At 41.1% G+C, this 13,556-nt stretch overlaps 1 protein-coding gene across 6 annotated transcripts in view; it reads left to right on the forward strand.

The window, feature by feature from the left end:
• The window catches only part of RAPGEF4 (Rap guanine nucleotide exchange factor 4), a 278,720-nt gene that overhangs the window by 186,871 nt on the left and 78,293 nt on the right, over nt 1-13,556 (forward strand). For 5 of the 6 annotated variants that reach the window (XM_081051093.1, XM_081051095.1, XM_081051096.1 and 2 more), the window contains 3 exons: nt 7,899-7,952; nt 8,245-8,351; nt 12,403-12,524. In XM_081051093.1, coding sequence (XP_080907219.1) covers nt 7,899-7,952; nt 8,245-8,351; nt 12,403-12,524 — 283 coding nt within the window. The remainder of the gene's footprint in view (nt 1-7,898; nt 7,953-8,244; nt 8,352-12,402; nt 12,525-13,556) is intronic. The other variant, XM_081051094.1, reaches the window with a different exon arrangement.

The raw sequence follows: 13,556 nt of genomic DNA on the forward strand, positions 1-13,556 counted from the left end.
ACTGGGCCACTCGTTCCAGCAGTGGGTAGAGGGTCATGGTCTGCTTTCTTCTACTCCCGCCCAGTTTCTGCCCTTCCTTCTCTGTTGTTGGTCTATGGAGGAAGGAGAGGGAAGGAAGACATTTCTTTCTTAGAGTTTCTCTCTCTCTGCTTACATTGCTCAATATATTCTTGCATATTGTCTACTTTTTTATTAGTATTATTAATGGAATACTATTCCCTAGTTAACATATCAATCATAGGTCATTTAAATTTCCTGTCTGACAATTTCAAAATCTGTGTCATATCTGAGTCTGGCTCTGATGTTTACTTTGTCTCTTCAGACTCTGCTTTTTTCTTGCCTTTAGCGCATCTTGTAACTTTTGGTGGAAAACCAGACATGATGTATTGTGTAAAAGGAACCGAGAGAAATGGGCCTTTCATGTGAGGTTTTATGCTAATCGGGCTAGGAGCTGGGCTGGGCTGTATATGGCTGCTGTAGCTGTAGATGCCAGAGGCTTCAAATTCCTCTGATGTCCTTGTTTTTGTCTCCTTGGTTGTGTTTGGGCTTCCCTAAGAACCCCTCCTTGGAATCTGCGTCTTGCAGCTGTAACCCACTATTTTTACACGGGCATGGTTGGAGGATTGTAGGGGAAGGAAAGTATCCTATAATCTTATGACTAAATCGCTGTCATTTGGTGGGCCTGTGTCCCTGCACTGTGACCCCCCCCCATGACTATTTTTTAGCTTCTTTTTCCTCCCTTAGGTGAGACAGGAAGGCTAGAGGGGACTAGAGTCAGAGAAATGCCCTTACCTTAGATGGGATAATACCTAGTAAAGTCTTTTCCCTGGAGAGTAGGCCTTTGTCACGGAGAATGCTCTGGGTGTATTTCACAATGCTTTCTCTTCCCCTCCCCCTGCCAGAGCCACAAGGAGATCTTTTTTGGCTCTTTATCAAGAGAACCTGGTGGGGTTCCAGGATGCAACGTCCACAAAAGTGTGGGGACCCACCCAAGACTGTCCTCCCACGGGAGTTTACCACTCTCAAGCTACTCCACACTTAGCCACCAGCAATTCGTCAAAATTACTGTTGTTAAAAGATAAACTGAGGCATGTTAAAAATGTTAAGAGCTTATGTGAGCAAAAATTGATTAAAATCTGGCAGCACCTCACTGGAAGTTGTTCAGAGTGAACAGGAGCTCAGGGAGATACTTTTATAGAGAAAAGGTAGGAGCAAAGTGAGGACATCTTTGACTGGCAATAGCTTCCAGCCTAGTTGGCTATTTGTGATTGGTTGTTCTTGGGTTTCAATTTCATAACCTTGGGACATGTACAGGTTAGATTTTGGTTTGCTTACACCAGCCACCATCGCACGAGAGCCTCACCAGTGCAAGAGCCTTCTTGTTTAATTCATTATAGCCATTTGAGTGTTCCTACCAGTTTGTGGCTTCTGCTCGTGGTAGGCTCCAGATCCCTCGTCTCTCCATATTTTGGGGAGGTAGTTTGCTCTGCACCCTCAGTTCTCTGACAGGCCCAAGAGAAGTCCTTGTTTTCACTTTGTTCAGCATTTTCTAGTTGTAAGGACGGGAGTGACAACTTTCAGTCTCCTACACGTAGAAGCTGAAACTGGACCTTTCCAAGCCACGTTTGACTTGGAAAACTTAAAAAAAAAAAAAAAAAAAGCCTGCAGATGGAAGCCAAGAGGTCAATAGATGATTTTTCCATTATTTAATAAATGGAAAACCTTACATAGTTATTTCAGAGTGGTGAAATCTGTCTATGAGTCTGACTCAGTCTTTAATTTCATCCAGTCAACCAGAGTGAAGACATTGACTATAACTTTCACAGGAATGAGGCACACATTTCTAAGACCTTAGTTGTATTATCCCCAAAGGCCAAAATAAGTGAATGTCACTCCTAAGAGTATATCATTTTCACTTAGAAACATTGAATAGTATTCTCCCTACCTCCTAAGGATTTCCTCACCTGAAATGAAAAAGGGGGAGTTCTAAATTCAGAATGTTGTTGCTTTTCTTTGTGGACTCATATTGTCTCACTAATGGTTTAACCCATGGAAGTTTTGCTTTCCCAATACACTCAAGAGTCGTTTAGACCGGGCACTTTATCAGAATGTTCTACTTTTGCCTAACACGTTGCTCTGCACATGATACGCCTTTATTAAATACTTGAATTAAATTGAATGTGGACTTATATGACTTTTTACTGCACTGTGTTGCCAGAGTTCTGTCGTGAGCTTTGTGTCCCAATCCAGCTTGTTATTCTTATCTCTTGGCTTAAAATGTGATGCCTTGCAAAAAGGCTCCTGCGAGCAAATACTTGAGTAAAAAGAATTATCTGCTTTCAAAAGGGCCTAAATATGGCTTTTCATGAAGCCTATTACAGTTCCTTATACCTTAATATAATCTACTGGGGAGTTATTGTGCATCTTGTAATGGAGGATAAATTCATTATTTTTCATCACCTGATTAGTATTTCTGAATTGGCTCTGGTGCCAAAAGGAATATTTCTCCTTACTGTGTCTCCTTTTTAGTAGTAATAGAAACATAATAAAAAGCAGTAGAATGCCTCCTCTCTCCAGAAACAAACAAACAAAAAACCAATTACGGTCAATCCTAAGGGAAGTCTTCAGTGGAGAACGCCAAGAAAAGCATAGAGAAAGCTGAATACCTCTGCCCTTATCTGTTCTCTCTGCCTAGCTTTTTAGGATCATATTTTCCTAGCCCAATTTGGATTCTTTCATGCCCAGGTTGGGAGAAAGAATTTTTATCCTCCACACATGATTGACAAGTGGAAATGTATGAAATTTAATTGGAGAAGAATCCATTCCTTTTAGGGCCCACTTATGATATGTATTTTCTGGCTATAGGTCAAAACATAGGGCCACCCTAGGACACACACCAAAGCCGCATTAATGACATCTCCTCTGCGCTCACCTGCTGTCCTCATTTGTTTTCTGTAGCCCAACGGGGACAGTGCCTTGGGGGGTTATGGAATAGCGAGAGGGTGAGAGGGCTGAGAGGTGGATTCTAGATGCAGCAGCCCTGCCACACTCTGTTGCAGCCACCCTGCTGTGCCGGTCTTGGGCCTGTTTGTCCTCAGAGCAATTCTTTGCAAATTCCTGTGCTCTGCTGTGCCTCACAAGGAGGCTGACTCCGGTCGAGTGTTTCCCAGGCTCATCTGACCTTGGTTTTGCTCTTAAAGCTGGTTTTCGAGCTTTGATCATCTCTCTAATATCACCATGCTACTTCTTTCCCTCTTCTATTCAAACCTAATCATTTATAAAATTAAATTGTTTTCCTTATTTCTCTGGCTTCTGGCTGGAGGGACATTGGATGTGGGAGGGTTTTGCCCCCCTCTCAGCATGGGAGGGCGGGTAGCATCTCCCCCTGGGGCCCAGTCATTAGCACCTGGAGGCTCCCTGAGGTTCCAGCTTCCACCAGGACACCTGGCTCAGGCTCTGGGAATGCCTCCTTTTCCCCTCTCCGTCTACCGAGGCTTCTTACTTTCCTAACGTCTAGGTTACCTCCCAGTCGCCTGCTTGGCTTAGCTCTCCTACCTCCTGCAAAGCAAGTGCCAGCATTAAATTCCCTCTGTGGGAAATTCTGAGTGGTTTCCACTTTCCTGCTCAGACTTTGACTGCTACCCATGTCCCTGGCATATTTGTCTTACCCCTAGGAGGGCAGTTACTCTGTACCAAATGTTTTATTGTCACAAAGTTGCTTTTTAATAAGTTAATTTATCCATTCATCCATTGATGGGTATTTGGGTTGTTTCCATATCCTGACTATTGTGAATAATGCTGAGATAAACATGGGAATAAAAAAAATGTGTATATATTGGAATACTTATTCAGCCATGAGAAAGGAGGATATCCTGCCGTTTGTGACAACATGGATGGACCTTGAGCACATTATGATAAGCGAGATAAAGTCAGATACAGAAAGACGAAAACTGTATGATATCACTTTTATGTGGAATGTGAAAAAGTTAAACCCGTAGGAATCAGAGAGTAAAATGGAGTTTACCAGAAGGTGGTGGGGAGGAAGAAGAGGGAAGGTTTTTAAGGGTACAAACTTTTAATGAGTACGAAATAAATCATAGAGCTCTAATGCACAGTATAACGAATATAGACAATGATACTGTTCTATAATTATACGAGGTGATACATACCCTATATCAGCCATCGTGTAATATATAAATGTATCAAAGTAACAGTGCCGTGCACCTTAAACTTACACAGTGTACATGTCAAATTTACTCAAGTACAAAAATTAGTTAATTCAGACCAAGCAAGACACACGACGCTATCATCTCAGGAGGTCATTGAATTTATTGTTGGAAACTCTTCAGATCAAGTCTGATACCTGATAATCCAGAAGGGCTTAAATGCTTTTTTCTCATTGAACTTGAGCCAAACAGAACACAAACTCTTCCAGAGGGTGAGCAAAGATGCCTGTAAAAGGAAAGAGCACGTGGGATGGGGGTCATTGTTCCTGCAGCTCAGGCACTGGCCTGGATCCAGCTCCCAGCTCTTCCAGGTATTAGCTGGGAGCTCGGTTCTCACCTGTCTCTGGCCTGAGCTTTCTCAATAAAAAATGAAAGTCATACTAAAATAAGGAGATGACACGTAGAAGGGCACATGTGCGGACAACATGTGTAAAGGTTCTGTTACAGGAAATGCTTGGTCCTGCCTTTAGGGCTGCTTTTCTTGTCTTGGTTCTCACTAATATCACCATGCTGCTTCTTTCCCTGTGCTATTGACCTGATCATTTATAAAATGAAATTCTTCTCCTTATTCTGTAAAGCAGAGCTACGGTGGTATTCTCAACTGTACGTGAAAGCCAAGGGAAACCAAAAAGTAAATACAAAGGCAATCAACTCATAAATGGAGGGGTCCCTGAAGAGGCATTAGCCAATGACTGTTTCCCACAACTTATGGCTGCTACACACCAACGTAGCTCTTAGTACGTAGGAGTTTGCCTAACTGAATATAGTGTTCCCTGTAAAGACAGATTTTTACTCCCCCAAAATAAAACTTTCCCTACTTTCACCCTGCATATGTTCCCTGGAGATTTTATTTAAATAAAGGGACTGTCTCTCAAAGCGTCCATTCATTATGTTGTCCTCAAACTACAACCATTGAGCCAGGGAAGGGTCTAAGAATGCTGCCTTTCACAGATTCAACAGCATCCTGGTCCTGGAGCTGGTACTAGGATTATCTAGCTAAACGCCAACCTTGTGTACATTTTGCCCCTTTAGTTGCAAATCAAAGGAACTATTCTGGTTGAAGCCTCATGCTTCCCCTGCTTTTATAATACTTTCTTTTCAGGTTCCAAGGGACCAAAAAAAGGAACTATACAGCAAAATAAACCAACCTCAGGACCACTTGTTAGCATTTTGTTAAAACATTGACATTTCTGTGAAACAAACAAAAAGATGGAATTTTCAAATAACGTTTCTTTGCACCTACCGAAGAATAAAACATTCATCAGTAATCCTCAAGAGTGGGCATCTTCTTGACCTGTGGCTCAGCCAGCCTCTCAAAGACAACTAAAAAGGAAAGCAGCTTTTTAAAATAGGAAATCAAAGATTGTCTCAGAATCCCACATCCATCTACTCTGCACCATTTATACCTGCACCTCTTTCTTCCAAGACAAGAAAAAGAAACGGGTTTCTACTATTATTTTCAAGCGTAACCAGAGGCTTCTAAATTTGGATACATAACCAGGCACCATCCTAGACATACAAACCCACCTGTGGAATATAGAGAGACAGGATGCATGAGTCCTGGGGATTCACATACTCAGAAATAATCAGTGTGTTTTATTTAGCTGCACACATTTCCAGGACCCTGGTGCATGCTGGTCTGGTGCTTTCGAACTTTTTTTTTTTTTTTTTTTTTAGTGGATTTAGCATCACAGAATTCTGTCTTCTTTGAAGAGGTAATACAAGCACTGGGACTCCATGAGCTCATGGTCCTTCTCCCACCGAAAGGTCTAACAGAAGAGAGCACGGGCTATTTCTGGGCAAAGTTGGTCTCTGTTTAAAGCTACTATTGAATTGGACCAGGCTGCAATTCTTTGGTCTATGCTGATTGTAAACAGTGTGCTGCTAAAATACTATAATATTGCTTGACAACTGTGCTCTAGTGATTTCAAGAGGAAATAAAAAAGTCTACTAGATGCCAAAAAGTTGATAAAAATGTTTAAGTAAGTTCAGTGAGATTTCAGTCACGCCGAAATGTCTCATCTATTCTTTTCTTAAAGCTTAGGATTCTTTTCACTTTTTCCTTGATGCTATTATGATATTAAAAGCATCAACCCATCTGAAATTTATCATTGATAAAAAGGAAGGCATATGTTTATACATGTACATTTGTATTTAGGTACATAAAGTATTTTAAATTAATATTGACTTTTATTTTCCCACTGATTATATATGTTTTTAATTAGGACTAGAGGGAAAACCTGCCAATTTATTTTCAATGTAATGGCTTCTATTTGCAAAAAGTAGGGTTTTTAGTATGAAGTATAATAATCTCTGTATTAGTTTTCTGTCACTGCTATGACAAATTGCCACAAGCTTAGTGGCTTAAAACAACAGAAATTAATAACCTTAGAGTGCTGTAGTTTCGAAGTCTAAAATGTGTCTCACTGGGCTAAAATCAAGATGTTGGCAGATCAGTTCCTTCTGGAGACTCTGGGGAAAGCTCATATGTACTTTTGCCTTTCCATCTTCTAGACAATGCCCTCATTCCTTGGCTCTTGGCTTCTTCCATCGTCAAAGCCAGCAAAATCACGCTGAGTTCTATGCTGTCTGCTATTTCCTTGGCTCTAATAACTCTTCGGCCTCTCTCCTCCATCTTTTAAGAACCCATATGATGACATTGGACCCACCTGGAAGCACTAGAAAATCTCCCACTTTGATCCTTATTAATCACATCTACAGAGTCCCTTTCACCACGGAATCTAATATATTCGTAGGCCCTGGGGATAAGGACACGGACATCTTTGGGGGAGCATTATTCTGCCTACTGCAATCTCATAAATACACCTACCATCTTTTCTTACCTTCTGGAAATGATGTAAAGAGTGTAGTCTTGGTGGTTTGACGACCACCTTTGACTGAATCTATCTCCTCTGTTGGAGAATGCCTCTACCAGATGTTTCAGAGAAATAGAAAGGATTTTGGTAGGACTAGGGGACTCTACTGTGTAGCTGTTTAGCAAATCATTTCCCTGGGATTTCACTTCAGCACCTTCATCTGAAGAATATGGATAGTGACAGAAGCTTTATCTAGATCCTAGAGCTGTTCTGACAGTCCCAGAATCCTGAAAACTGTACACCACCTTGCAAATGAAAGAGAAGGTACACCATTGGGTTCTAGGAACTTGAATGCACACAACCACCAAAAAGCATCATGTAAAAATTAAAACTTTCTTTTTAAAATTGCAGAAAAAGAAAAAGAATCTTAACTATGTGAGGGAGGATGAAATTGCTCATTTCCATCCTAAATCATTGCTTTATCCCTATTCCTTGAAATAGGTCATTTTAACCTCTATTCATGTTTATCTTGTTTTGCTTTTTCCTCTGCTCTGATGTTTGTTATGCTTTGAGCAGATATCAATTCTCTTCTCATTAAGCCTACAAACATCTAATCATTCCTATCTTTTATTTTTCATTTTTAGTAATTTATATTTAAATTTTGGCAAATGGAATGGTTTAATTTTGCCCTTTGAATGCCTGCGCATTCAAGTCTATAGGCAGATTTTATGTCTTGTTTTTTAAATTCCATTTTGAGTTTTATAAAAATGGATGTTTTATATTATCCCCCAACCCATAATTTTCTTTAGTGAACTTTTTGTTTAATTTTCTTTTGCTTTAACATTTTATTTTTCAGACACCTCTCATTGAACCTCACGTTCCTCTTCGTGCTGCTAACACCATTACCAAGGTAATGGGATGTAGGTGGGTTGATGATCCATCAGTAACCCCCGGAGGCAGTTCATATGTCAGAGCATCACATCAGGCAACCTCAGATACATTTTCTAGAGATGATAAATATTCAGGGTTACTCAGTTCTCAACCAAAACAGTGACATGTCACACAAGTGAACAATGTAAATGTCTGAGTTGTATTTTTCAAGCCAGAGTCAGATTGGAAAGTGATTTAAGGATTCATCTGGTTTGTTTCCCTTCTATAAACTCTCCTTTCTCTCCCCCTCCGTCCACCTGATTAAAATCCAGGTCCCTTCAGAGAAGATCCTCAGGGCTGGAAAAATTTTACGAAATGCCATTCTCTCTCGGGCACCTCACATGATACGAGATAGAAAATACCACCTGAAGACATACAGGTATGTGCAGTAATTCCAAAGGGTGTGGCCCCCTCAGGTTCAGGTTCAGTGAAATCGGAACAAACTTGCATTTCTCTGTTTTACATCTATGGCCAGCATGTTTTATAACCTTCCAGGTTTTGGAATATCTAAGCTTGTCTTGGATACAGCTTAACTTTAATTATCCTCAATATTCTCAGTAGTGACACCTAAACTAATTTGCTTGGACATTGGTTTAATTGTGATGAACAAAGAAAACTTTTGTATTTCTGTGTGTTTGCTAGTGTTTTTTTAGGAAAACTGTATTTAGATGAGAGTTAACTAACATATGTGGAGTATTTATTTATACTTGAAGCCCTGTACCAGGTCACTTTCCATATGTTATCTCTTTTCATCCTCACCACACCCTGCGAGGTAGGTGTATGACCATTTTTCAGACGATAAAACAGACTCAGGGAGATTAAATAATTTCCCTTGTCCAAGAAAATATATCTAGTGAGTGGCAGAGCAAGGATTTAAACCAAGGTTGGTTAATTTCCAAGTTCAGTTGATCTTTTCATTCATTCTATCATTTATTCACTCCACAAATTTATTAAGCACCTACTGGCCACCAGGTACTATTGTGTTCCGAGCTCTAAGTACAGGAGTGAAAAAAATATACAATGTCCTTTACAGAGTTTACCTTCTAATGTACATTTTATTCTATTATGCGTATGGTAAATATACAGCACCATGTCATACCTATCATCATATAGAATTAAGGATTCATTATAGCTGTTGCTGCAGTTTAAAAAAGTGATTAACTGGAGCTGCACAGTTTAGTTGAAGCTTTTGGGGTGACTGAACCATAGTATTTGAACTAAGAATTCATGTCTGATCTTTAATTTTTGATTTTATCTACTCAATAAAGGTTTAGGAACTAGAATGGCTTGTATATGGCACACCATTCAGGCTCACAGCCCTCTTTCAGCAATCAGCCAGACACCCTTTCCCACTGAGCCTAGACATGACCTCAGAACCCATCAGACTTGGCGTGAGTCAAAGCCCATTTGATTCACATGAACCAAGTTCATAAGACACAGTGAAAAGCTGAAACACACATTTTAAAGTTACCGTGAAGGAGATATATATATATATATATATATATATATATATATATATATATATATATACACACACACATCTCTTTGTAAATTCTTTTTTGTTGTTTATTTGGTTTGTTGTTGTTTTAAAGAATATATATTTTTCTAGTGACTACCAACCTGTAAAATTACACCTTGGCTCACCCTACAGCAAACCTTTGAGTATTTGTGCCTCAAGATCCAGTCTCTTGTCCTAGAACAGAGATGGAAATACAAAGCAAATTCTTCCTCTTGGGATCAGTTTTTCTGCACTCCACGCAAACTAACCCTTTTCTGCTTGCATTTGTCATGAATATGTTTATAAGACCAAAACTGACAGTTTATTTGTTACTTTTCAGTTGGACTCTTCTTGACAGAGTTTTGGAAATGAGGTGGGATTTGAGAAACACGTCACTGTTATCAGGAACACGTTCCTCTTAGTACACAGTCCATCTCTGAAGCTAGATTGTGCATCAAGGCACAATGTTGGTATTTACTAGCCAGCGTTTTGGATGGTTACAGTCCTCTCCTCACACCCTGGAAGCTCGTTCTTTTTGGAGTCCGTAGTCCCTACGCACTGCTATAATTTTAAGGGGAGTAAAGGTTTAAAAAAAATGTGATCACATGTCCCAGAGAGAGTTCAACTTCTTTAACTCATTAAGTGGATTTCAAAATCTCTATGGCTAAAGGACCTTTCTCTTTTTAAAATTTTTATTATTTTTCCCCTTAATTTAAGATGTAATTATGCTTTTCCAAGTGTTCTTACATCAGGGAAATTCCATTAAAATCTGTCATCTTTGGTGACAGATAATGGAAACTAGAAGTGAGAAACCGTAATCTCTTTCTTGCTCCATAGTACTAAGATTCTAAATCCCTGAAATATAGGTGTTATGTCTGTTCCACACCCTATGACACAAATTAATGATCTGTTGGTAATGACCCATGGACTCAACTGGAAGCCAGAGGGCATGATTTCTTTTTTCTGCGGTGCAGTTTGAGTTTCTTCTCCCAGATCTTGTTCCCCATTCCATCCTCATCCTCCCTGCTGCTCCTCACCTCCATTGTACCATTGCTGTAGTACTAGGGCATTCAAGTCTCCCCGTGAAAATATCCTCCCCAGGGATCACTGCACTAGAGATCTGCTGGCAATTGCAAAGTGGCTGAGGATCACTAACAGAGAAGAAACCTAGTGATTCCATCAGCTACAAGTGGGCAGCGGTGTGCTTTGGTTCTGTATTCTGACTGCAGGATCCTTACACCCTGCACCAGGGGATATCTGAGATCATCTCCATTCCATGTGCTCTGTTTAGTAAAGGTAATCATTGAATTAAAAACCACATGGGATTGTTTTGTTTTTTTTGTTTTTTAATACTTGACAAGACCTTCCCCATTAAGAAATTCTCACATTAGGGCGGGGGGTGGGTGATGAGGGTAAAGGGGATCAAATATATGGTGATGGAAGGAGAACTGACTCTAGGTGGTGAACACACAATGGGATTTATAGACGATGTAATACAGAATTGTACACCTGAAATCTATGTAAATTTACTAACAATTGTCACCCCAATAAATTTAATTAAAAAAAAATTCTCACATTAGAAGAGGAATATTTTGACAGGTCATACGTTTGGTTCAGAATGGATAGTACCTAGGTGCCTCTTTGTCCCTTGCAGCTCTCCTGGGTGGGTATAGACTGTAATTAGAGCAGTCCTGAATCAGGGCATCCCAGGAGCGCTGATAGATTTCAGAGTTCCTAGACTGTTAGAACTGGAAATGGCCTTAGCGACCAGCTTTTCCTCCTCCTTTCTTTTACGGATGAGAACACTGAGAAACGGAGAGTTGAAACAGCCTGGCCAAAGTCACCTAGCTAATAGGCTGTGGGCCTGGAGCTGTACCTCATGACTCCCCCCAGGCTAAGCCTCCTCCTAAAGGGCCACAGTACCAGGAATCTCCTCGTTTTACACTAGAGAGGTGCTCCCTGGTCTTGGCGCAGCCTCTGCCCGTGCCCCAGAGCTAGTGGCATCCTTAGCCTGGGAGGGAGCCTGCCAGTGACTCAGAGCCAGCTGTGAGCAGCCCGCTGCTCTGTGACTTCCTGCCTGGCACGTTGTCCCTTGGGATTCATCCCTAGGACTTAAAGTTCCATTTCCTCCCTTGAGCCATCAGGCCATGGACACCTACCCTTCTCTCTCACCCCACTGAAGCTTTTAGTGTTTCCTAATGTATGTGTATAATTACATGTTTCCTAACTAATGCATGTAGTTTGCCCATCCTGAGCAACTTACCACAGAGGGGCATCGCAGGGATGACAGTGTGACTACACAGAAAGCATTTGGAGCTCTGCAGATGACAGCCTCTGTAGAAGTGCTGTTGCTCATTACGTAGACCTTATTTCTAAGAGATTTGCATCGCTAATTGCTTGTTTCTCCCAACACCCCTCCAAGGAACCTCAGTAGTATTACTTGAAAATATAAAGTGCTATATAATTTTGCACTTATACAGCGGCTTTCATGGAGCACCGCCGAGTGACTCACAAACATTAACTCATTCCTCACAAAGCTCAGGTGAAGGAAGTCAGAATTTTGCTTTGCCCTCTTTGTACACCGAGACTTTTCTGGGACAGGCACAAGATGAGAGACTTTCTGGCCCCACGATCTTCAGCTTGCCAGATAATGCTCCCTGTCTAGTGGTCCTTGGGTCTCCCCTGGTGCTGCAACTTGTAATGCTCTTTTGTTGAGTCAGCTTTGCTTAGAAGATTCTCTCCTGAGCGGAGTGGTTTGATTGGTTCGTACAAGAGTTTGAGAACCCGAGGCCATACCATGTGGTGCTTTGTTTGCAGTGAGACTTCTTAGGGTGGAAGAGCGCTAAGCTCTTTCGGAGGATCTCCTCTCAAAAGAGACCTCTTCATTGGCAAGGGGGTGATTTCCCATCCTTTGTGTCCCACCTCCCCTTAGACAATGCTGTGTGGGTACCGAGCTGGTGGACTGGATGCTGCAGCAGACTCCGTGTGTTCACTCCCGGACGCAGGCTGTTGGCATGTGGCAAGTCCTGGTGGAAGACGGTGTTCTCAACCACGGTAAGATGAGCCACAGTCCCCGGAAAACCCTCAAGAAATGTGACCCTGTTTCCCAAAACATAAGGCCTAGCCAGACAATCAGCTCTAATGCGTCTTTGGGAGCAAAAATTAATATAAGACCCAGTGTTATGTTATGTTATGTTATGTTATGTTATGTTATGTTATGTTATGTTATGTTTGTTACGTTATGTTATGTTATGTTATAATACATTATGTTATATTATATACCCGGTCTTATATTATAGTAAAATAAGACCGGGTCTTATGTTAATTTTTGCTTCAAAAGACGCATTAGAGCTGACTGTCTGGCTAGCTCTTATTTTCAGGGAAACACAGTAAGTGCGTTTCCCTTGGTAAGTTGTTGCTGAACTCCCAAAGGGGCAAGAAAGAATTATGCTCCCTTTAGGGACTCCGCACTAGCATCTTCATTTAGCACTGCAGCGAATGGATGCTATCGATTGCTGTGTTCCACCATTGTACCTTCCTAACTTGGGAGACTGTATGAAGGGAAAATGAAATTGCAACCCGAGTGCATCAGTTCCAATTATGTTTATTAGTTTGCATTCACGGTTCATTGATAGTGTGATTATACTCCGAGCACTGCATAGCAACCCTAATGCAGGAGCAAGATGAAGAGCCGTGAGATGGGGGGCTGGGCTGATGACATGAAAGAAAGTAATGAATTCAGAAGCTGCCTTTTAACCATGGCCTTATCTGGGAGAGCCAATTTGTATACCCACAAGAGGACCATATTTAAAATCAGGAATGTGCTGCCGTTGCGGCCTCTGATATTCACAGGGGCTGCACTTGAACAGAGTAGCTATTCAGGACTGGAGTGTCTCTGTGGTCGAACTGCTCACGCCATTTGTGTAAAGACCACTTTTCCAAACTGACAAACCATTAAAATCATTCATTGAATTTACCAACACCTGGGAATCTGTGGATGGTGTTGTCAGTGTTTCTCAGACTTTAATGTGCACAAATCACCTGGGGCTCTTGTTAAAATTCAGATTCTGATTCAGCAGAACGGAC

This window comes from Rhinolophus hipposideros (genome assembly GCF_964194185.1).
Source record: "Rhinolophus hipposideros genome assembly, chromosome: 6".
Lineage (NCBI taxonomy): Eukaryota > Metazoa > Chordata > Mammalia > Chiroptera > Rhinolophidae > Rhinolophus > Rhinolophus hipposideros.